Source organism: Cibotium barometz, chromosome 48, assembly GCF_041138505.1.
Source record: "Cibotium barometz isolate CiBa-2024 chromosome 48, ASM4113850v1, whole genome shotgun sequence".
Lineage (NCBI taxonomy): Eukaryota > Viridiplantae > Streptophyta > Polypodiopsida > Cyatheales > Cibotiaceae > Cibotium > Cibotium barometz.
Window position 1 is genome coordinate 1,576,844 of NC_141093.1, and position 26,115 is coordinate 1,602,958.

Here is a 26,115-nt window from a genome sequence, read left to right on the forward strand (position 1 = left end):
CTAACGGGCGGGCACCCAAGTATGGACGGGCGGGCGGCCAAGTGTGGACGCCCGATGACCGGCCAAGAGCCTATAAAAGGGTGGCCAAGGTTAGTTATTGCAATATAGAGAGTCTCGCGAGTTTGTGAGAGCTCTATGGTCTTGGAGCCTGGATCTAGTGCAGACGTGCACCTGCTTTATGCAGCCAAGGCCGGCAGCAGTCTCGAGGCCCGCGAGGGCAGCTTCGTGGCGGTATGGGACGTCGCGAGGAGGAGATTGGTCGGTACGTCAACCTAGTTAGCTCAGCTCGTGGCTCGGTGGGGACAGCCAAGACTGTGGGCTTGCCCACGGCTGTCATGGTTGGGAGGTGAGTCAGGCCTGCACCCCCTTGCTTGTTTGTTGTTCGTTTGTTTGCAGGATTCGAGTTTCGAACCAAGATCGATCACGAGGGAAGATCCGTGTGGATTTGACACTGCCTAGCTCCAAGCTTCCCCAAACCTCGAAGCTAGTCTTGTGTGCGTGTAGCACACAATAGATACACACTGTGCACATGACATTAAGCCCTTTCTTGGCCAATCTTTGCTTTGTTAGAGTTTTCAGACTCATGGGTGCACAATTGGATTCACATCCTCGAGGTGTGTGGAAGACAGTTGTCAGTTAGTCCTTTCTCGACAGAAGAGGGGGTCTATGAGTTTGTGCCAGTTCAGCATAGTTTTGCTCGTGTACAAGTGTTTCCTTTAGGTTCTCAGGGTGTCCACTTTGAGAGGGGGATGTGGTTACTTGGCAAGGTGAGCCACTCCTATTCCCCAGGAAGATGGCCTTCTGGATTACAGGGTACAGGCACGGGAGTCTTCATCCCTAGGATGAGCATTGATTTGGGAGCTTGGTGTCCAGGTTGATATCGGCATTCATGCAGAGGCAGGCTAGGTCACGTGGTGACGAGAGCTATTGTCGAAGTTCACAGGTACTTGCTCAATTGCAGGATGGGAACAGGATGCATGGCAGGTGTACAGGTTCATTGGGTACAGGTAGGTACCAGTGGAGGCTGGAGCAGCAATTTGGAGCAGATGATTGACATCAGATTGTGCTTTGGGATGATGAGTTGTGGATGGTTGGTTCCACATGGACACGTGACTAGTTGGTTGGGAGCTTGCTAGCTAGGGGTGTCAAGTTTTGGCAGGAGAGCTTTCTTGAGCTCAGTGCCATAGTTAACACCAAAGAGATCAGGGGGTGTTGCCATGTGATTGGGTGACTCATAGGGGTGTGTGAGTAGTAGTCCCATCACACGACGGCGAGTTATGGATACAGGTTTTAAAGGTCAAGTGCTAGCAGGATTGTCAGCTACAGTGCTGGAGGTATGTTTCTTCCACTCGGAGTGTTAGGAAGACAGAGAGGCATTCTTGGACCGAGGGATACATGGAGATCTGGAAACCTAGTATCTGAAGATTGGTGCTCAACAAGCTCAGAGTTGGAGGCATTTTTAGACTCGGGAATGTTGGGAATGGCAACATCTTCCCGTTCCCATTCCCGTCCCATGTCATTCTATAGTCACAAGGAATGGCCATTCTCAATCTTTTCCGTCCCAATTTCGCGTCCCATGTGACTATGCCTGAAAGAGACCTAGGCAACCCCGGAACCTACCCCACTGATAGGGGAACTTAGGGCAGAGATGGAGGCCCTGAAGGCCACTATTAAAGACCACAACACGGAAGAAAGGGAGCTAAATTCACGTGAGGGCTTGAGGACAGATATGGAGCAGCTCAAGGCTGCAAGCAAGCTAGGGAAGAGCTGCATACTTCTAAAAAATAATGGGAGGAGGTAGCAAACAGACACAAACCCCCACAAAGCATTATAAATAAGACCCCAGTGGAGGAAAAAAGTAAAAAGCATGGTCCGTTCATGTGCGGGTACGCGGGCTACATGTGGGAACTTCCCCATGCTTTGGCACTCTACCAAATGCTCAGCGAAGACAGGACCCCGCCCCCTTCACAGATACATGGAGAGCAAGGAAGGACATAACACGAGAACAGCCCCTTATCATCAGTTTCCCCAATGTAACTAGCAGATAGACCTTCTTGGATATGCGGGCTGCCCTCAAGGGCACACAAGTATACATAGGGGATGATCTATCCTTAGCACACCAGCGGGGGAGCGATGGTGACAGTTCATGAGGCCCGCAAAGTGGGCAATGTACAGAGATGGTCGGATTATTATCATTGGGCGTCGCCCCAAATAGGGGCACATGGTCTATGAGACCAAACACCTCAAGTTCGCAAAATGGAACTGCAATGACACCCTATGGTCAGATCCTCAGATCCAAGCGGTTTGAGCGAGACTCTTACCGGCATGGATGTCATTTTCTATACAGACACTCATCAGAGCCTTGAGAGGGTTACATAGCTGGGTTTGAGTGGGAGTTAGCTTTCCGAAGCAAGACCCGCACATCAGGAGTACGTGGCTCAGGAGGGATAGCTGTCCTTTTTAGACCCCACCTCCGAAAGATTCTTAGCATCGTCTAAAAGGACGAGGACACGTTATCTTTGGGTGTGGCTACAGCTTACTGGGGACAGAGTCGTCCACATTGCCATGTGTTATTTGCATTAGCACCGAGCCACTCCCCTTATGCCGCATAGCATGGCCAGCCACCATACTTACCATTATATGGGGATACAATAGAGTTCTCACAACGTGGGGAAGTCCTCTTGCTCGGGGACTTCAACGCCACGACAAGGAGTCACCAGGTCCTACTACTTAATCTAAACAACCCTATCATACTACAAGAGCTAGACATTGCTGACACGAGGATACAAAGATCATCACAAGACCGTGAGGAGGCCACAGTGTATGGGAGACATTTCCTAGAGCTAGGAGCTTCACATGGTCTTGTTATCTATAACGGGATGTCCCAATGGCCCTCCTCCAACACCCTCACCTCCTTCCCTTAACTCAAGAAGTGACCAGCACTATGGACTAATTAATGGAATCTCCGGCTTTGGCACACCTCCCTAAATTCTCGATCCCACCACGCCCCTTTGAAGCTGACAATGCCTACCTCTCTTTCACTCTTAACTACACACCACCCGTCCCCCCGCCATCACCCCCCATCTCACATTACACCCAGGTCCATTTTGATCACAAGCTTGACCCTGTTTACTCCGACCACATCTACTGCCACCTCCAGGATGTGGATCCTTCTGTCCCCCTACAGCTCACCAGCATTCTCCATACATCTATCACCACTTCTTTCATCCGCACACGGGGATCTACCGCTAAGCCACCATAAGGTTCTATGCCCCATAATTGTTGGTATGATGATGAATACCGAGCCACGCTCCTGTCTTAAGCATGAGGTCCACATTGGGAAAATCATGAAGTGCCAACAAGCGCAATGGTTTTCTCAACGCCTCACCCAACACAAGAAACGGGAGTTCTACGCTTAGAAAGAGGATAAACTATACCGACAACTCTTCTTAGGGCCAAACTGCAAAGAGGGTTGGAGGAAACTCCGAGAACATCGCCCCCCCACACCTATCACATGGCCAAACACATGGCACTCCTATGCACGCTCCCTCTATCATATCCCCCATCAGCCACCTCTTCCCCCACCTCCAAATCCCTGCCCCACCATGTCATGTGCAAGACATGTGCAAGGCTGATCCCAGGACTAATGCTGAAGGGCAACAAGATAAAGAATTAGGTTAGGAGCATATGTTACTGTTGTGGGCAGGAAAGGAGTGGTCGAGGACATGGAAGGGCTGTCAGTCAGCGTATACACTGCAGCATTTCCAGGAGTTTTTGTCCAGGACCTGGCCGACCAGCAGTCGGCCAGTCCCCTAATTTTGGCCATGTCATGGTCAGATAGTCCCTTTCTCATTACTTTAATGTATCATGCAATAGGGTGCAGTTTTGTACCAGGATCGACATCCAATAGCATGTGAGGATAGGATGTTGGTGAGACCAGAGTTCAACTACTGCACTCTCGACCACTATCAATTCATTACAGACTATGAAACATCTCCTTTATGCTGCAGACTTTGTGATGAAGACAGACCATCAAAGTTTTAAGTGCCCAACCAGCATTGGACGGAATGCCAAATCACATGGAGTAAGATATTTCAGCATCTTAGTGGATTGATTGAGTATGCTATAAGCAAAGACCATGCAGGGACAGTGCACACGGAAGAAAAGGTATTTTGTTTTTCAAGAAGAGCATGTAAGGTTAAATGCACTTCAGTTTAGAGAGAGAACAGGGGTAGCAGCAAGAGAATGTCAGATGGCCCCACAGGGTTTACAAAAACATGGTGCTTCCTTCTTTCATTGAACAAGAAGAAGTGACTCTAACTTCTTTAAACAAAATGAGCTGTAGACTCAGAGAAAATAAAAATAGCAGCGTCTTATCATGAGATTAAATTGCCCACACATGCAAGGTGTTCAAGGAGAGACTAACCTTCCATGGCCAGAGTGTCGTTATGGACGTTTCTGCCATTGAGAAGAATGCAGACAATCCCAGAAGAATTGAAAGCAGCACTCCTTGATCCCTGAAGACTCCCAGGACCTGAAGAACCTTTGGCCAGAGCAAGCCAAGCCCATCCTTGGATTGCTGAAGAATCGAAGGGAGGTGCAGCAGACCAGGATCAGCAGCGGCAGCAGCATATGCCATCTGCCTGGAGAGAAGGCAGGATGCACACGCCGCAGCAAGCAGGAATGCATGTAGCAGGGCCTGCCCCACCTGCTTCCCCCATACTTTACCATTACCATCATCGCATTGGCATACAACAGATGCAGCTGCGGCACAATGAAAGCTTTCCCTGAAAGTCAGCCTGTTAGGGTTAGGGCTCATGGAATAAGGCTCCCATCCATACCTCTCGCAAACCTGTCTGTCCTGCTGCCACGACGACCTGTTGTGATGTCGTAGCAAAGACATCACGATACCCTGTACATAGAGTTCTTGCTTCCTGGCAATGGGGTTCTTGTAAAGACCTGCGGCTGCGAGGCGGTGGCTCGTAGAGATCCAGGCGTGCGAATAGAGGCCATTCGCTCGCACGCCCAGAGGACTCAAGTCCTGGATAGCTTGAGTGCACTGCATAGTGATGCGTTGAGGTTCCTAATGGTAAGAATTCAAAGGGCGATAGCTTGCACATGGCGGGCAAGAGTGCCTACGGTCCACGCTTTATCCAACACTGTGTTCGCTTCCTTAGCCATGGCTGAGGCGTGCCTGTCATCCAGCCTGAGACGAGTACCCGAGCGTATAGCGCAGCAGCACACAAAGTTGAATCCTGCTAGCAGCTCCGCACACCGTGGGCTAGGCACCCTTCATAAACGTGGCAATGAGACCATCCATCCATTAAACAAAGGAATACATAATGCCAAAGTTTCTTTTCCCGGTAAACTGTTATCAACATCGTCGTGTCCAAGCATTTTCTATAACCTTCATTGCTTCTAGTACAATAATCCTTCTCTTAATGAAAGCCATGTCTTCCAAACAGAAATAATTCTGGCATATCTTATTACTATGCCAATTCTCACAAAAAAAATTAACTGGTTCACGTATGCACCAATGGTGCCCAGAGGCGAAGACTAGACACATCATTTTGCTACAAGTTATGAAGAGCCCTTACTCTATGACTTCAATGTTCATTAGCTACAAGCCCTCATCTAACCATTGCACATGGTAGTAGGGATCTACTAACTTGGACTAGCACACTTTTGCAAGGACCAATTGGTTATGTGAACGACAAATCTTGACCCTTGTTCAAGTTGCTTGTTTTTCGAGAAAACCACTCTCCACATTAGGGAGGGTTGACTTGTGGTTCAGGTGCTTCTTCGTGTGAATGCTATAGTTCTTTAGCATCCAACAACTAAAGCCGATTCAAATACAGTTATAGTGCTCATCACCCTTTGTGAGTACCAATTAATAAGGATGCATCTTTTCCTAATAGCAAAAGAAAAATGTGAATCAAAACAAGACAAGAGCAATCCCTTACTCGTGGATTATGAATCCAAAATTTCAATCAAGGATGTAGAACTTTGACTATGACTTTGTGATTAACAATCCATGACTTATATACTTGACTATGACTTTGTGACTAACAATCCGTGACTCACATACTGAGCAAAACTTTGTTCATAAAGGTGAATATCCAAGACAAGTGAACAAACAGACTATAAAAATCCTTGATTCACAAACATGATTGATGTTTAATACACAAATGTGACTATTTAAGAAATCCTTGATTCACAAACCTGATCGACCTTTTATTCACAAATGTGATTTCTTGAAAAATGTGGTTGTTTCAAGTCACAATTAAACTAATCACTTCACAAACTTCACTAATTTCATGCTCGTAATTCCACTCATGGTTATACACTTGACTAATTTCATGCTCGTAATTCCACTCATGGTTATATACTTGAAACAACCACAATCACTCACAAACTTGACTAAGTTCATGCTCGTAATTCCACTCATGGGGTTATACACTTGAAATGTCCACTGACATAGACATGAGTCAAACACTTTGCTCATGGACATGAGCTTTGGAATTTTATTCACAAACATGAGCATAGTCATTCACAAACACGAGTGTCACTAAGACATTCATGGTTTTAGGTGATTCACAGTTATAACACTTCAATTCACAAACATGACTAGTAAAATTCATGGACATGAGTGACATTTGTTTACATGCCACAAAACATTGATAAGTACAACTATTTGATATCTAGTGGCCTATTTACCTAAGTTGAAGGTTCTCTTAGGAAAAAACTTTCATGCATCAATATAAGAATTGTTGGTGACAACATTTTAACGTTATTATAGTGCATCAAAAGACACCTTAAACTTCATACCTTAATTCATGTTACTGAAACAAAACATGGAATATTACATTTTATTCTAGGATATAAATCTTAAGATACTACATCAATTAAGGACTCCTTAATAATAAGCTAAGAGAGCACTAGTTTGGGTGTTGGGACTAGTGATATTCTAGCCACAAGAACCTCCAACCCAATAGTTTCACTCTCTCTTGTCAATAAGGAGAGTAAGCTAAGAGAGCACTAGTTTGGGTGTGGGACTAGTGATTCTCTAGCCACCACAAGAATCTCCAACCCAATAGTTTCACTTTCTCCTATCAAATCCTTTGAATAATGCCGTAAGCTTCATGAGATAAGTGCTCACATGCATAGTCCTAACTCATTGCCATACCAATATATGCAATGGGACATCAAGATTCATACTAGCACAAACCTAATCCCAACTAACTTGAGGTCTTGATCATCCACCTCTTTGGTAATTATCTTAAACTTGTCTTCAATTGCTTCATCAATCTGCCAATGTGATCAAGGTTTTCACTTTTTCTCATTTGTCTTTCTGCCCCCCGATCCACTGCCACTTGCTTAACCTGTTGTGAATGATGCTTCAGAGCCATGAATTTCCTTGGTGGTCCCATGAAGTTGTCATTATAATCTTTGGAGCCATGAATTTCCTTATGTGGTCCCATGAAGTTGTCATTAGAATCTATGGTATCCAATGAACATTCATCATTAAAAGTTATGTGCCTTCTCACATAGAGCACATCATGTAGTTTCTCGCTTTGCAAACCTTTTAGGAAAAGTGACATTATACGTATTTGGCTCGGTCTCTCTTTAGGTTCACACCTCACGTACATATACTTGACCTTGTTGATATATTCTCTGATCGTCTTGCTCTCTTTTTGCTTAAGTGTTTTAAGCTGGCTTACATAGTTCCATTTGGCATAAGCAATAAAAAAGGATTGTTTTACATCTTCACAAGTTGCCTTACCTTCTAGTTCTAGAGTTCTAAAGCATTTAACATTGTTCTCTAGGGTAAGTCCAAATGCAGCAACCCTTGTGGGATCATCATTCACGTCCAAAGTATCATAGACTTGCTCAAAGTTTTCTAAGTGGGCATAGGTGTCCCCCATGCCGCTAAATTTTTGCATGGCACACTGTGTAGAGAAGTTGTAGTATCAAAACAAACATGTCAACACAAACCAGTCTAGAGTCGTGAACAATGCATTGCTTGTGGGAATGGAAACCTCAAGTCCTCATGCTCTACCAATCCAATGCTTAGATATATGTAATCCAATCACACAAGAGAGAGAATCTAGTAAGCTCTCTCTCTCTCTCTCTCTCTCTCTCTCTCTCTCTCTCTCTCTCTCTCTCTCTCACACACACACACACACACACACACTCACTCACTCACTCACTCACTCACTCAAGCACTCACACATGCAAGCAAGAAAACTCTATAAGACTCCATAGCCAAATACAAGCATAGACATGGAAGCATGCAAGAAATAAGAAGAGAACAAGACAAGAAAAAAGGAAGGAGCTCCCAAGCTTGAGCTCAATAGTAGATTGTATTATAAGTCACTTTATATACGTGTGGGCTTTGCTCGGCCACCCACACTTATGGGGTGCCCAAAACATGTTCTCTTTACGTATACAAGCCTTATATAGTTGCCTTTCTTTACAAAGGTGCAATGTGAAATATCTAAGCTAGGGTGGGGATTACAAAAAGTGTATCAAAAAGGAGTAACAACAACTGCCCTGCTTCCGTCCTCGGAAGCATTACTTTATGGCGAGTGGTGTGAGCGAGAAGTTCATGATGGCATCATGTCGAAGTAGAGGATTTACAAAAAAGGGCTATAAAATCTTTGACATGCCGCACACTAAAAAAAATTCATCATGCCATTTGATAATGGGATAGTAGTAGCCATATATCGGTCTTAGGCCGATGGCAAAATCGAAGGCTAATTTATACACTTTACTTTCATGATAGATGTGCCACCCCTGAGGACTCTTTACTTTGTTAAATCCTTCGAGGTTGGTAGCCAATGCATGAAAGAACTTACATGTGGCTTGGACATATAAGTCTTTAGAATCTATATGCTCACCCATGAACATGCTCGTCCCTCAAGCATCCAATGTTTGGTTACAAGCGAATGGCAAGAGGGTAGCTTTCGAAAGTTAATCAAAAAGGAATTTGTTGCTTATTGATTGAAGTACTTCTACCATGAATAGATCCTCTTGATTGGCATGTATTTGAGATCTATTCTTTGCTAGGTTGGTGCCTTGCAAAGTATTTCGATATTGGAGGCCTCTAGCAAACCAAACAAGCCTCCAAGCTGGCTGGTTTTCCATGGTGCTTTTGGTGAAAAAATTTATCCTTGATTGGTTTATGGTAGCCAACCCTCTCATGTTCTAAGTGATCTATGTTTCATTACCACCATCGTGACTCTAGGTATTCTTTCAATAGAGGTAGCTCCATTTTGTAGATGTCGAGTTGCAGGATTCTACACTCTGTGGTGGGCTATGGCGTAAATAAAATTGTTGTATCGCAGGATCTCCCTTTTTCAGACAAGGTTGACTTTTGAATTTCTAAGATGCTTCCCCTCTTTGTCTGAACTTTCTTCTCTTGTGCTTTCCTCATGTTCTAAGAGTAGAGTGTGCTATGGGATTGTGAGCTCTGGCCATGAATCTTCCTCAAGAATAGCCATAAAAAAACCCTTGGGTATCTTGAATGTTCTTTGGTTCGAGTAATGATGAGGCCTATGTTTCTTGCTTGTGGGCTTATGGGAGATGGCAGATTTGCGAAATCAAATTGTTGTGGTTGCACAGGTTGTTCCTCTTCCTTTGGTTGCTCTGTGTGTTCTCCAGGCTTGTGCATTTCCTGTGTAGGCCTACTAGATTACTGTTGACCTTGGCTTCTACCAACAAGAATCTTTCTCCAAGTACAAACTTAAACCATATACTCTTAATAACTTAATTAAATTGAATAGAGAAATAATACAAAGCATAGAAGAGGTGAACATAAACACTTGAACGGAAAATACTTCACCACACAAGATAAACCATTGGGTTCAATTCCCCCCCCATGCATGAGGCTCTCTTTCCACACGACATGGGTATTTTAATCATATTACAAAATTTAGCCCTTGAGCCAATAATAGAGTGCACATACAAGATTGGGCTTTCCTTTTACAAAATTGGCAAAGAACTTATTCTATTCACACCTATGGGCCTTCCACCATACACTTTATTAACATGCACATACAATTTAAATGCCCATGCCCATACACACAAGGGTCAGATAAAATCTATACATTAAAATCATGGTGCACTGCCATCATACGAATAATCTCTTCTTTTGCCTCCCTTGAGGTGGCATGTTCCTTAGAATTTCTAGAGGGCTTTGCACTTTCAGACTTTCCTGGGTGAAGCTGATAGTTTCTATACCTGATTTGGCCTTAATTGTTGTTGTTACCTGCAGGGGCACTTCATGCCCTTCCAGGGCCACGTTATATTATGTGATTTCTTTGGCCACATCTTCCTCCAGTTGTTTGGCATCCTCTACGACATGTCTGGTTATTGGCTTTCTAGAGGGATTTGCAAACCTACCTCTCATATGTTTTGGTTTCTCTTTCTTTCCTTCCTTGGCGCCTTTGGACATCTCCTTCATGAGCTCTTTGATGTCCTTGGGTACAGCTTTCCGTAAACTGCAGTTCTGCTTGTAGCTGTGTGAGACAACCTGTTCTTGATGGGCCATGGGTATCGTAATGTTGCTTGCATGGCTTAGAATCTTGGTGAGGACGTAGGGGTTGCAAACCTTTGATTGGTGAGATTTGAGGTAGTGCTCCACCTCCTTGTGTAGGTACCAAGCCCAATTATCTTCCTTATCTTCATGCACCCTGGCTATCTTGTGGAGGGGTATGTGGTTGTACTTGTCCACCGGGTTGATTTGCATAATCATGGACATGGCATGGCAGGCTCTTTCATCCACTTCTTCCTTGATGTTATCGTACTCTATCCCATTATAATTGTAGGAGTGTTTCTTCAACATATCCTCCACAAGAATCTGATCAATGTGATAGAGATGTGTTGCCACTGGAAGTGGCAAGAGAAGGGCCTCTCTGATAATGTTTTATGTGATAAGGATCTGCTCTTTGGATCCATCAGACTTGGTGATCGTACCTCTCTTGGTATTTTTTATGTATGTTTTGAGGTATTCTGCACATCGTGTTTGATTGAAGGTTCTGGGGAGTACCTCCACCATCCTTCCCGAGCCCACTTTCTCCAGCTTGTATTGCACATATGTGTCTTCCAGAATTTTGAGGCACTCTGGGCTATGATACTAGAAAAGGAGGTTCCCTTGGACGTTCTGCTAGATCATTGTCCCCTTCAAGTCCTTGGCATAGGGACCAAGATAAGTAAGTTTTTGTGCCTTGATGCCTTCTCTTCTTTCCATCCAGTGATTCCAGCGCAAGATCTTCTTTTGTATTCCTCTTCCTTTTCATTGCGCAAAGATCTGGTGGTGCTTGCTTGAGTGATTATAGGGGTCTCTTCATACTTCGAGTCGGAGTCTTCTACTACGGAAGCCATCTATAACAATCAAGAGAGCATCAGCCTCTGTTGTGACTGGTAGGAGTTCAAGATCTCTTGGTACATGTTTTGTTATGCCTTGGGGAGGCCAAAAGCTTGAATCTGGCATTTAAAAGTTAGAAGTCCACGTTCAGCCAAGTGATTTACGAGTCCATCAGGGCTTTTTACGACATGAAATGCGACCTGGTTCATGGTGTGATGGCAGGTTTTTTTTTGAAGATGTGAATCATGTTAGTAATCCTTTAAGATGTGTATGTAGGATGGAAAGAGGGTTAGTATGGTGAGCAGCAAACAGGAGTGCAGTGTGGTTGTTGACCGTGAAATAGCAAGGCTAAGGCTTCATGGCATGAAATGGTGCTTAACCATGAAATAGGAAGGTTAGGATTTCACAACATTAAATGGTGTTTAGCCGTGAAATATCAGGGTAAGGATTTCACGACATGAAATGGTTAGGCGTTAGTTGTGATTTTTGTTAGCTATTAGCTTGGATCTAGAACATAGATTAGAGCAAGGGCCAACATTAGATGGAGTCATGAGAGGTGAAATGGTGCTTGGCCCGTGAAACAATAGGTTTTGGATCTCACGTTGTGAAATAGCAGACTGCTATTTCACAACTTGAGATCTATTGAGAAGTAGTGATTGTGATGTTTAAGCAATAAAGAATAGGTTAGACAATCAAGTGCATGACATTATAGGATGCAAAAAAAAGAGGAGGATCGATCAAACAAAAAGGAGGAGATTGAATGGCAAGCATGAAGAGAATAGATTAAACATTTAGCAAGGTTGCAAGCATGATCGATGACTCTTTAACATGCGAGAAACATGATAAGAATTGATTAAAGCATTAACATGTGAGAGCGTATGAGCTTCTACCTGAGAAGTGGAAGTGCAAAGTGTTGGGCTAATGAAATTGGGCTAATGAAGCGCACATGATAGACACGATTGGTAGCGTTGAGATGTAGATTTTTGAAGAAAAATAAGAGCAAAGTGGAAGAAAAGGGAAAGGTAATAGTTTTTATGGTCCAGCAGTCAGCATGGCGACCATCTTAATTGGGGTTGCCATGTGGTAAAATGTGATTCGTTGGATTTTATTGGTCGTTTCATGACCTAAAAACTCATAGCTCTTGCACGACGTGAAATGGTCTACAATTTTTCATGGTGTGAAATGTTACCAAAAACGGAGGTTTTCACATCATGAAATGGTCTCTTTCCCTTATCATGCAATTGGTGATATCCTAGATGGCCCTATTTGCTCATTTAATCCAATTCCAAAAATATGCATGTAGAGAAATAGAAACTAAGCTCATGAAATGTATGAACCTGTTTCACGGCATGAAATGGGTTAGACATTTCACTACGAAAAATGCTTAACCCTTTACCTTGTACCCATTGAAAATAAAGTCATTCCTTGGAACCAAGTTGGAACTTTGAAGCTTGTAGGTATTTGTTGTTGTAGACGCCATAGTTCATAATGGGAACTCATGAGTTTTCCTTCCATCCAATGGAGGAGAACATCAATGAAGTCCTGTTATGAATCTTGCGCTTGTGGGTCCACTTCTACGTTACCTTTGTCTAGATCTTGGCCCCACTTGATCTCTTTGGTGGGTGATGTTGGTGGTGTTGCACTCTCTTGTTTACTTGGGTGAATGGTTTTCTTCCTCCAAACCAATTTCGGTGTTGCCTTAACACATGATATAGTTGGGTCCTCATTCGGCTCATGCATGTGGCTCTCGTCTTTTCTTTTGGGAGTAAACCCTGCACTGGCTTTTTTGTTGTCCCTTTGTACCCATACTTTGCGCGGCTCCTTGATAGTATCCATGGGTTGCTAGTAGTAAGTCTTTTCTTACCCACCTCTTTTGAATGCTTAATGGTGCTCAAGCTTGTTTGGGTTGTTTGTTTCTCTCCGTGGTCTAGTTCCCTTGGCCCTTGCATGTATCCCTATTGTGTTGCCTTAACACTTCTAAGGTTTTGATATTATCATAATAGCCTTGGGCTTTGAGCTGGGACTTGGGAATCCCATTTTTGATACATATAGTGCTTTTGTGGCGGGCCTCTTAAGTGGTGAGGTTTTTGGGAGGTCGATGCCTTTTCCATGGATTCTCTTGATGTGCTTGTTTTATTACTGGCGTATTTATATCGCATTCAATTACTTGCTTTCCTTTATTCAAGGGACTCCATAATGGGATGGTCAAGGGTTCATTGTTATGGTGGAGTTGCACTTTCCTTTCCTCCCATTAGATGATATAGTTGGTGGCACAAATCTAGGACCTTCCTAGTATCATCTCCTCTTTCATTGTACCTACAGGCATAACAAATACCTTTCCAACCAAGGGATTATTTCTGATGGAGATGTTAACATTTAAAAACCCCACGGTTTGTGTAACATATAGATGCACACTCCGAACCTAGGCGTTAGTTACCTCTAGGCGAGGTTTGTCCAGCGCTACCCAAGTTTCATAGGAAATCAAGTTGTGACTTGATCCCATATCAATCAATGCAATACTCTTTGTTTGACTACCCTTTGTAGAGACATGTACGCTTAGGCATGCAGGCTCAATATCCAGGTCATCACCTTCAAGCAATGTGAGCGAAGCCATGTTTACATGTAGTGTTCTTCCCTGGAGTCTCTGTTTTATTTTGGCTTCCCTTTCCTTGGCTTCCATTTGAGCTTATCTAATTTTTTCTTTTTCCAACTATTTCTTTTGTTTCAAAAGATGCTCTTGTGTGTGCGAGCATTTCTTGGGTCAAGGGTCTGTAATACTTTCTCAGTTTGCTTCCAGTAATATAACCCTCCATTTCAACCCCATCAATAGTCTCGATTTTGACTGGACACTCTAAAGGGTCCTTACCCTTGGTATTTCAATTTCTTTTTCTTGGTGCTTCTAACACCATACATTAGGACAAGGTCCCCTTTTTCAAGTTCTTCAATGTTTCCTTCGTAGTTTCTCAACCATAAGCCCATGCGATGCAATTAGTTGTGTTTCATTAAGTTTCTCCAAGTCAATTAATCTCTTAGCTAACGCATTCTTCATGAGCCTTTCTTGTACTGTAATGGGTAGGCTTGGAACTAAGAACTCCATAGGCATTACTGCTACACGGATGACATAAGTTAAACAAAAGGGAGTATATCCCGTCCCCTTATATAACGTACGATAGGCCCATAGAGCTAGAGTCAACTTGTGCTCCCAATGTATTCGACTGGCCTCTAAGGTTTTAGTCAAGATAGCACATAGAATCTTTTTAGTGCTTTTAGCTTGGCCATTTTCTTGTGGATAGTAAGGTGATGATTTACGATGTACTAGAAGGAATCCTGCAAATGTTCAATCACCTCATTGATGAAATGCAAACCCCGGTCACTAACTAATTCTAGCGGTGCGGTGGCGGGCAACCAAATCTACAAATGATTTGTTCATATAAGAACTTAGCCATAGTTCAAGCATCAACTTTTTTGGAGGCTCTTGCTTTGGCCCACTTGGTGAAATAGTCTGGCCTTAATCACGTATCGAGCTTATGATGGATGCGTTGCTAGGACTAATGGGTCCAATAAAATCAATGCTCCATTTCTCAAAAGGTTGTCTCACAATTACAGGGGTAAGTGGCATCCTATCTTTTTGTTGTTGTGGAATGGCAAATTGTTGACATTCTTCACGTCTCTTTATAAAAATTCTATGGCATCACTGAACAAAGTAGGTCACCATAGTCTTGCTTGAAGAACCTTGCAAGTTGTGACTTCTCTAGCAAAATGTCCTTTGGATATTCCCAAATGTGCTTCTTCCAAAACCATAATGAATTCATCTTCTTGCACACACCTTTTGAGAATATCATCCTTACCCACCTTGTATAGTTCTCTCACAATTAATTGATATCGTGTGGCCATCTTAATAAGGCAACACATCTTATCCTTGTTCAAGGCCTGTGTGGAAAACCATAATCTAGGTACTCGAATATTTCCTCACTTCACTCAAGCACCATATCAATCTTAAATAGACATGCATCTGGAAGGTCATCGTCCACACGAGTTTGCAGGTTCTCCGTTTGGAATCCTTGACATGTGGTCTGTCATAACATGTTGTGATCCTTTCCTTTCCATGACTGTAAAGTTGAATTCCAAGAGTATGAGTAACCAATATGTGATCCTTCCCGTGGTGCAAGGCTTGTTCACCAGATACAATAAGGCTTGATGATCCACAAACAATACAAACTTATTGGCCAACAAGTAATGTATGTATTTCTTAATAACATAAACCATGGCCAACCCTTCACATTCAGTTTTGGTATACTTGGTTTCTACATTGGCTGACTGTCAAAGCAAATCGGGTAATCCAATTTGAATTCCCAGGTTGCGCCAATATGCAAACTATTGCAAATTTGATGCATTGATGTGCACATGGAATACAAGGTCCCGATTGGGTGGTCTCAAAATTGGCGCACTAGCCACAATGCCTTTTTCAACTGATCATATGCTAGTTGGCATTCTTTAGTCCATTCGAAGACTATGAGCAGTCTATACAATGGCCTGGTGATTTTAGCATAGAATTTGATGAATCTTTTATAGTACCCTACATGCCGCATAAACCGTTGTACACCTTTGTAATATATTGTGGGGGTAATTCCAGAATCAACTTCACCTTGCTCTCATCGATGGAAATACCATTCTTAGACACAATGTGTCCTAATATAACACCTAACATTGGCATTTAAAAGGGTTTAAGGATATGCGATATAATCGACATCTCTCAAACACCTCGAGTGGTACACCCTTCATTTTAGTGTACTTTTAGGCAAAACAATCCTTGAACTCTTTCAAGAGAGCAATGAGCTCTTTTTCTTCAACAACAATCAAGTCATTAGCAATGTAGACAGGTTTAGGATCCTCCCCTGGATCAACAATGTCTACCTCTTTAACTTCTGCTGGTCCATCGTAAGATATGGAATGGCCATTCTCCTTCACTCTTTTGGCTGTCAGTTGGACTACCTTCCACTCATTAATGGTGTAAGTTCTGAAATGGTCTAGCACTAGGTGCAGGTCTGGCTTCTCGTTATCATCCTCCTCTTTTCGAGCCATTGCCTTCCTTTCCTCTCGCTCGGCTTCAGCCAGAGCCTTATTTCGTTTTCTTCTTCCAATCTTAGTAAGTTTAGACGAATTAGGCTCTTGAATAGTAAATTTCTCTTCTCATTTCCCTTCCAAGGTGATCTTACTCAACTCCTCATTCTAGTTCTTAGAGATAATTCATCGTGCACCTTAGTGACCTCGAGATATCTTAGCCATTGGGCGTCCGTGGGTTTACTTTGCAATAGGGCATTGGTCAAGTCATATACCTCTTTTGTTTCTGCCACTTCCTGAGGTGTTTAGTGCTGTTGCAACCTTGCAGCCTAGGCACTTCTGTGCTTGAGGCTTTATCCTCTGTTTCCTCTTCCCTGAGTTACACATTCACCACATAAACTGAGGTAGTAGGAATGGTTCTCGATTTAACATATGTTAATGAATAACATACTACCTTGCATACACAAGAGAAAAGAGAAGAGAAAGATGCATGCAAGGTCGAATCCGGTGAATAGCATGTGGCCAACCCTATGAGGATTAACTCCTCGATGTGAAGCCACTAGGGGCACACTCCACACCCTCCTTGTGTCACCCAAAGAGAGATCCAATGCTAGGTAGAGAGCAAGAGTGAAGGAGCTATGTGAAAAGATGCAGGGGAGAAGAGAGCTTGAGCTCTTGCAAGCACACACACACTCACAAAAGCCTAAAAGAGAACACACAAGGTGAGAGACTGAAAATCTTCTTCTTCTTCACACAACACTAACACACCATATACAAAGATAAGAGTACACACAATATGAAAAGGTACTCAACCAAATATATACTAGGGTTCTCTACAGTGTGAACCCAACTAAATGAGCTGGTGCTATAACTATGCCAGTCTCTAGAATGGCTGTCACACAGCCTGTCATCCCACTGGCCGTATATCAACCATGATCTCACCAACCATGCCAGTGGTGTAAGTGTGGGGCCTATCCCCCAGGCGGGTCATCAGTGTCCACCGCCTCATTAGATGAGCTCGATATCTCAACACTCCCCCTCGAGCTCAACTCCATCTCATGTACACCAAGCGAAGCCCTGAATCTGCGGAGCTTCTCTGTACCCAATGCTTTGGTGAAGATGTCACCGACCTGATCCTGTGTGCTGACATAAACAAGGTCAACGTCTCCTACCAAAACCTTCTCTTTGAGAAAATGGTAGTGGACCTCTATATGCTTCGTGCGAGCATGAAAAGCTGGGTTCCTGGCCAACTGCTAATGTTGTCATAGAAAATGACAACTTGTCTATCCACTGATAGACCCAAATCGGCAAGTAGCTTTCTCAACCAAGCTACCTCACATGCTGCCATAGCAGCACCTCTGTACTCGGCCTCTGTACTAGATAGAGCAACCGTAGGCTGCTTCTTGCTGCTCCAAGTCACAGCAGCACACCCCAAAGAAAACATGAAACCACTAGTAGATCTTCTGTTTGAGATACTACCAGCCCAATCAGCATCTGTGTACCCATGTACACATATCTCTGTCCCAGTTTCATAAAATAGTCCACAATGCAAAGTAGACCTCACATACCTTAGTATACATCTCAATGCATCCAAATGCGGCTTTCGAGAAACCTGTATAAACTGACCCACCAACCCAACAGCATAGCTCAAATCTAGCCTGGTGATCATCATGTAGATCAAGCTTCCTACTATGCACCTATACATAGTAGGATCCTCCAAAATCTCTCCTGAGAATTTGCACTCAACTTGCCATTCTGATCCAATGGCACTGAGATAGGCTTACAGCCTGTAATAATACCATACTTGGACAACATGTCCAAGCCATACTGTCTCTGCAGTAATCCAATACAATGTGGTGACCTAATCACCTCAATGCCCAAGAAATATCTGAGCTTCCCCAGATCCTTCATCTCAAACTTCTGTCTAAGCAAGATCTTTACATCAAAGATCTCTGCATCATGGTCCCCCGTAATGATCAGGTCATCTACATAGATGACAACAAGCACAACCCCTCTATCACTGTGTCTCACATACAGCGAGAAATCTGCATTGGCTACATGAAAGCCAATAGTGACAAGATATTCAGAAATCTTGTCAGACCATGCTCTTGGTGCTTGTTTTAAGCCATACAAGGCTTTCTTTAACCTGCAAACATGCTCGAGGTGACTCACATCCTCATAACGAGGTGGCTACAACATATACACCTCTTTCTACAAATCCCCATGCAAGAATGCATTCTTTACATCCATCTGATTTAAAGACCATTGCTTTGATGCAGCCAGTGCTATCACAACTCTCACTGTTGCCATCTTGGTAACTCGGCTGAAAGTTTCCTCATAATCAATGCCATATGTATGCACATATCCTTTGGCTACCAATCTAGCCTTGTACCTGCTTATGCTTCCATCACTGTTATGTTTTACTTTGTACACCCACTTGCATCCAATGGCTTTCTTGCCTTCAAGCAATTGCACTAAATCCCAAGTCTCATTTCCATATAGTGCATCCATCTCCTCATCCATAGCTTTCTCCCAACACACATTTCCAACAGCCTCATCAATGCATGTGGGCTCTACAACCTGCACAACTTTTGCCATGTATGCACAGTGATGTGCCACATAACCATCATAGGTAAACCTTTGCACAGGATTCTTCACTCTCCCAAATCTTCGCAGCTTTGCATTCATGGCTTCCATAGCCTTCTTTACACCAGGTGTTCTCATAAGCTGGTATCCCAAGATTCTCATCAAGGCTCATCTCTGAGCCACTAGACTCTCCATCAACATGAGAATGCCCTGCAGAAATGTCAGGCATACTGAGGGGCTCAACCACTTTCTCTTTGCCTTTATGTGGTGATAGACTAATCACATTTGCAGGACTAGTATTATGACGCAGGTTGCCACTCCATAGTCTATCAACTGAACCACTAGAGATGAGGACTCTCCTGGTCCACTCAAAGACTGTGATTGCTGACTTACATTCTGTGCAACCAACTTATATAAGACCCAACAGCTTCTTTTTTAGCAGTATACTAGCTGATCATCTCATCAAAAACAACATCCCTGCTTACCCTCAACTCACGTGTAGCAGGGTTATAACATCTGTATCACTTTTGCTCAAGGGAATACCCAATAAACACACATTTTTCAGCTTTTGGAAAGTATCCAGATGAGACAAATCAGGTGTTCTACCAGTAAACCTCTCCTCTGGAGTTACATCATGTATGGCTGCAGTTGGAGTCCTGTTCATGATGTAAACTGCTGTAGAAATAGCCTCAGTCCAATAGCTATGCGGCATATTCTTATCTCCCATCAATGCTCGCGCAATCTTAGCAATGTGCCTGTTTTTTTGCTTAGTAACTCCATTTTGCTGCGGAGTGTATTTGCACGTAAATTGTCTCTGAATACCATTCTTCTGCAAAAATTCAGAGAACTCATTGGAGAAGTACTCTCCCCCTCCATCTGACCTTAGGCACTTTGCATGTTTCCCTGTTTGCTTTTCAACCATAACTCTGAAATTCTGAAAATGAGTGAACACCTCACTCTTCTCCTTCATGAAGTATACCCACACTTTCCTTGTGTGGTCATCAATAAATGTCACATAATACCTGCAGCCTCCCATAGACATGGTCTTCGTAGGACCCCATGCATCTGAATGCGCAACATCTAGTGTATTTCTGCTCACATTTCTGTCACGTTGAAATACATGCTTTGCTTGCTTTTCAAATTGGCATGCTTCACATATTTTCTGCATACCTTCAACTTTAAACTTTGGTAGCCCTGTCACAATTCCTTTAGTCTGCATAGACTTCATTCTCTGCACATTCACATGTCCAATTCTTTTATGCCAAATGTCTGTGTGTGCAACAATTCCTGAACCATTTGCAAACATCGCAGCACTCACTTCATGCATGTTTACATTCAATGTACACATTCTGCCCACTTTGTTGCCTTTTGCAACCAACCTGCACTTGTCTTTAAAGTCTTCAACATAACAACCATCAGGGTTAAACCGAACCTGCAAACCCTACTCAATCATCTCACCAACTAAAACCAGATTCTCTGTTATGTTCGGAACATGAAGTACATCTGCAAGGTACTTCACTTTGCCATCCTACATAGACAATGGCACATCTCCAACATGGGCAATTGGATGAGCAGTGTCATCCCCTGTTTCCACAAAACCTGGTCTTTCAAGGTTTTTCATCTCCTTGAACCACTCTCCACCATGACTTGTCATGTGGTTTGAAGCACCTGAATCAACGTACCATACATCATCTTTATGTGCTGCTTCAACATTTTCAAACATGGCATTAACGACATGCTGCATAACAAACAACCTTTCATTATCCTCATTGTTTCTGCTCGAGGATGCATAGTTGTTTTGCTGCAATTTTCGATTTTGCATGTCAGCCTGCTGCTTATAACAATCTGCCTGCACATGTCCAGGCTTACCACAATAAAAGCATCCACGTGTATCATTATACTACCTTTGCCAATTCCCACGACCTCTTTGACTCCCCCTGCCTATGAATTGTTGTTGTTGTGAATACACCAACAATCAAGCAAGCAAGCAACCACACAAGAAATCAAGTAACCATAAGCTCAAATGAGAGAAAAGAGAGAGAGAAGGCAAACTCAAGTGAGACAAATGGGGATTGTCCCTTTTCATATTTCATAAAATGTCTTATATACATAAGTATATTTACAATGTCCGGCCGCCCAATTACAACTGGGGGCCCAAACCTAGTCTTCCTAGTTTTACTAGCTATATGTACATTAAATTCTCATGACTAGCTTTACACATGTTGTAAGCTCGATCATCCCATGTCTCATATACAATTAGCGCATTGCGCGGTTACAAAAGGATGTATTACAAAAGTGGCATAGTAGCTACGTGAAAGATCATGTTAACCGGAGTGGTTAACATACCCCCCTCCCTAAAGTAGGTCCATCCTTGGAACTGGTCGGATATATCTCTAATAGATGGAGTAGGTGGTGGATAAAATCCCAGCATGAGGTGGGAGTGGGAGGGGTTCGGAAGACCCAATAATGTTTGAAGTGGTCCAAAAAGTGGTCTCCATCATGTCTTCAAATGTTTGAAGCTTCTAAGCAGGCATCCACATTACACGCTCATAGTAGCCGAAGAGTGGGCCCTTTGTTGATGTCGAATGCAAGGTCTTGGGCACCTTTGAAGTAGTGGTCCTAGGTGGGGAATGACTCCAGCAGTGTGATGATAAGATGGAAGAACCGGATGGTGGCGATCACAGTTGGGTCGGGCACTTGGTCGTAGTGGGGCGGATAAGCTCATGGAATCACCGAACCATATTCTCTTTGGTGTAGGGATGCTGTGCGAACGGGGGCGAGAACCATGGAAAATTGAACTTGATCTTCGGGTTCTTTTGCTGCTCTACATGGAAAGTGTTCCAGGCCCACAAACAGGCAGATTGGAAGGTAGTCCGGGGTGAGATGTAGTGCACGTAGTGCGTGACAATATGTCTTGTAGAAAATATGAAAGCTAGAGTAGACTAGAAATGAAACAAGAACAAAAATGAAAGACAAAGAGTTACCTTGAGATGAGTGTAGACAAGACACAAGATTGATTGATTATTGATGTGACACCTACAATTTATAGGTGAGAAGTACAAGATTGAGTAGACTCACTTATGGGATAAATGTAGAGGTGCCACATGGCACTAGACTCAAGACACAAAGACTCAACTGAAACTAGACTAGAGAAATAGTACACCTAGTGTGCACTTATTGCCAACACCCTCCTTAAGTGGACACTAGGAGGAAGACAAAAAGACAAGACTATGACATGACAAAAGATAAGACCAAGACAGAGAGACTAGACAAGGATTGAGAGACAAGCTAGAAGACAAGATGGACAAGACTAGAAGACAGACATAAAGACTGATAGACTGAGAGACAAGATATGAGAGACAAAAGATCCTGAGACACCCCTCCTCAAGTGATATCCTCATATGGGTCCACAAGGGTAGGGACAAGAGTGGATCATAGACAAGACATAGTCAAATTGATAGACAAATAGACAGATAGACAAGACTAGATAGACAGAAGACTGACTGTAGAACTGACTGTAGACAAATAGATGGACCTTGAAGACATCCCCTCCTCAAGGGCAATCTCTGCCTCTTGGGTAGGGACAAGAGAGAGGTCAAAAAAACATAATGTGTAAGACACTAGAACCCCTTGACCTACATCATCGGTGGTCAAAGTGGTAGACAAGAAAGGTGAAGTAATCAGAAAGCCCACTCCTCATCATGTGAGGAATGAACAGCAAGATCTGCTGATGTAGATGCTGCAGCAACATGGGCTGAGGTAGATGCAGGGGCTGATGTAGAGGTTTTAGAGTAGCAGTCCTTCTCCCGGTGATTATCACGTCCACAAATGGTGCATGGATGAGCCTTGAAGCCGTCCTTCTCCATATGATTAGTTTTTCCACAATGGGTGCAAGGCTTTCTTACCTTAGAACCTCCTTTCTTCGCTAAAAATGCAGTGTCAGTTACCTTTTGTTGTTTTGTTCTTTCCTCTTCTTGGAGAGCATTGATGATACCTTCAAGAGTAGGATTATTGTGATACTTGAAGGTAGTGACAAGAGTAGCATAGGTGTCAGGTAGGCTTTTGAGAAGCACAGCAATAGCAATATCTTCAGAGATGGGGGACTTCACTGATGCAAGCTGAACCATAAGACTGCGAAAATAATTGACCTGAGAGGCTATAGTAGCTCCCTCCTACATATATAGATCAAAGAATGAGATCATAAGTGCAATCTTAGAGTTTTTAGAGCGGGGTCCAAAAAGGGTATCCAAAGTGATCCATGCTCGAGAGGCAGACTGTATGTCAGAGATGTGATGAATGTAATCATCTCCAAGACCGAGTAAGATGATAGCATAGGCTTTGTCATTCTTGGTAGTGGGAGCATAAGTGATAACTTGCTCAATGTCGGAATCTTCGGGAGCAGCATGGTGAACAACGTCCCAAAGACTTTCTTTCATAAGATGGCACTTGATTTTGATTTGCCAAGTATGAAAGTTGGACCCATTGAATTTGTCGATAGACATGAGAGAATGAGTAGAAGAGGCCATGTGGGAAGGTCTTACCTCTTGCTAAAATGCAAGGGCAGTGTCTATTCCCTTACAAGATTGCAGAAATGAATGAAAGAAGAGATCCAAACTGTTTTCAGAAGCCGGCTCTCTCACCACTTGTCAAGGCCATAGCATGTGACAGCCCATCGAAGCATGAGGAACTAGCAGTTTGCAGATATGAGGATAAGAAAAGGATTGACCAGCAAACTGAAGGATACAATGCACAGTCCCTTGTAGACTCTTCAAGAGGAAACAATGGCAGAACTGAATGCAGCAAATAGCTCGTTAACAGGAGGAAAGTCGATTCGCAGCTGCTTCTAGATGATGCGCACCCTTGAGTTGATGAAGAAGGCAGCCAAAGCAGCAACAGTACAGTGGGCTGTAGCAGTTCCAAGAGAGAGAACAGTAGAGCTGCAGGCGGGTTGCTACAGCAGCAGCAGGTCGAGTTATGTCCCAATGCTGTGAATCTGGCGAGGGCAGCACGTACAGCTATAAGAGGCGACGTCGGACAACAAATGCAAGTCAACGCTACACAACAAGTGTAGCTCAACGCTGGATAGCGTGTGCAGGTCTACGCAGGGCAACAGATGCAGCTAGGCGGCGGCTTGAAGATATGGCGGGCAACACATGGGCTGCGCTGAATTGAGTGGGACAACTTGGAGAGAATGGTGAAAGCTCATAGGAAAAACAGGGAAACCCTAAAACATGGCTCTGATACCATGTAGAAAATATGAAAGCTAGAGCAGACTAGAAATGAAACAAGAACAAAAATGAAAGACAACGAGTTACCTTGAGATGAGTGTAGACAAGACACAAGATTGATTGATTATTGATGTGACACCTACAATTTATAGGTGAGAAGTACAAGATTGAGTAGACTCACTTATGGGATAAATGTAGAGGTGCCACATGGCACTAGACTCAAGACACAAAGACTCAACTGAAACTAGACTAGAGAAATAGTACACCTAGTGTGCACTTATTTTCAACATGTCTCCCAAATGAATGGTTTGGCAAGGAAAGGTCACCGCCATGCCGGCTGCTCGCCCATAAGATCAAATGTTATGGGGCGAGCAGTGGTAGGGAGCTGGTGGTAGCCCGTGGGTTCGAGATGGGTGGTCATACGGCCATTGCTTGTGCTTCGTGTTGAGGTACATGATGCGAAGGAAGTTGACGTTAAGGCGGTTTGTGACATAGGTAAGGGGCTCAGCCTGGAGTTATCAACCGAGCAGGATGGTTATTGCCTGCTCGAACTCCGTGTGGTCTAGGGGATCGCGCCAATTAAGGGGATTCAGTGGAGGGTCGACTTCCTCATGCTCAGATGGTGGTGGCGGCGAGATTTCCCCTTCTTTGAGGGTAGGGGTGGGTGGTTTCCAATAGGGGTGGAGGGGTTGTTGATGTAGAGGGTATTGTGTGGCGAGGCTTGCACCGAGAAGTGGGGGGGGGTTGGCAGATGTAGAGGGTATATCTCAGAATGCGGTGTGCATTCCTAAGTGAAGGGATAAGAAAGGTGGTGAGGGGGGTGTGGGTGAAGGGGGTGGGGTGGAAAAATGAAGGGGGGGAGAAGAGGATGGTGCATGAAAAAGAGGGAGGGTAGTGGTTCTTGAGGGGGGTGGTGATTGGGGGGGGTTGGTTATTCAGAGGTGCGGAGGATGAACGGGGTGGTGGAGGGGGAGAAGAGGCTCGGGGGGGTAGAGGTGGCAAGCTGCCCTGCCCATAGTCACCGCCATCGTTGTCATCCGCGGGGTAGGGCCAGTTGTAGCAGGCATCATGAGGGCTGTGAGCATGGAAGAATCTGATAGCCTTGGTAGCCTCATCTGCAGTGTACTCCCAAGGGAATGTGATGTGTGTATCATCGAACTAGCTCGGGGGGGTAGTGGTGGCTACCATGACTTCGATCTGTACAAAGCATCTATGGCGGTAGAGGACTAGCAAGCCATCCGCGGAGTACGATGGGAGAGGTCAACCTGAAGAGATAGGTATGCGGTGTTGACAACATGCCACCCGATCATCTGTAGGTACTGGAGGGCTCCTGTGGAAATCTGCAAGAGGTAGGGTTGGGGGCAAAGGTCTTTAGGGATAGATAGATCAATCAAGTCCACTTGAAAGGCAAGGTCAGAGGGGAATCCAAATCTGAGGAGGTGGCTCCAGCTCGTTAGGACAACCTGGAGAGGGTGCTGGGGGAGCTTGAAAAAGTCATGCCCTAGAAGTAGAAGTGGGGGATCAGAGTTACAGAGGCGATGGGAAATTTGGTGAGGGCATAGGTGAAGTGCTGGCTAGAGAGCAGCTTGTCGATGTAGAGGTTGTGTTGCAAAAGGTTGAGGGGTATGCTCCTAAACTGGAGATTGATGAGTTGATAAGGGGTTTGCGGTGGGAGAGCCATGACCGGGAGCATTGTCACCATGTCCATCAAGGCATCCACCTTTTTGTCTAAGGTACTGGATGAGGGAGCAGAAAGGTGTGGGAGGAGGCTAGGCTACCCTGGCTTCCGCATCTCCAAGCTGCTCTTGCAAGGTGCGGATGGTGGCCTCTGTAAGCTCTCGATGCTTAATGAAATCTGTTTGAGTGCGGGCA

At 44.0% G+C, this 26,115-nt stretch overlaps 1 protein-coding gene across 1 annotated transcript in view; it reads right to left on the bottom strand.

Moving 5' to 3' along the window:
- The window catches only part of LOC147610691 (DUF21 domain-containing protein At1g55930, chloroplastic-like), a 128,106-nt gene extending 122,695 nt beyond the window's left edge, over positions 1 to 5,411 (bottom strand). Inside the window, 1 exon segment of the mRNA XM_086785129.1 lies at positions 4,427 to 5,411. Within this exon segment, the coding sequence (XP_086641255.1) occupies positions 4,427 to 5,065 (639 nt within the window). The 5' untranslated portion in view covers positions 5,066 to 5,411.
- Between the last annotated feature and the right edge of the window lie 20,704 nt (positions 5,412 to 26,115).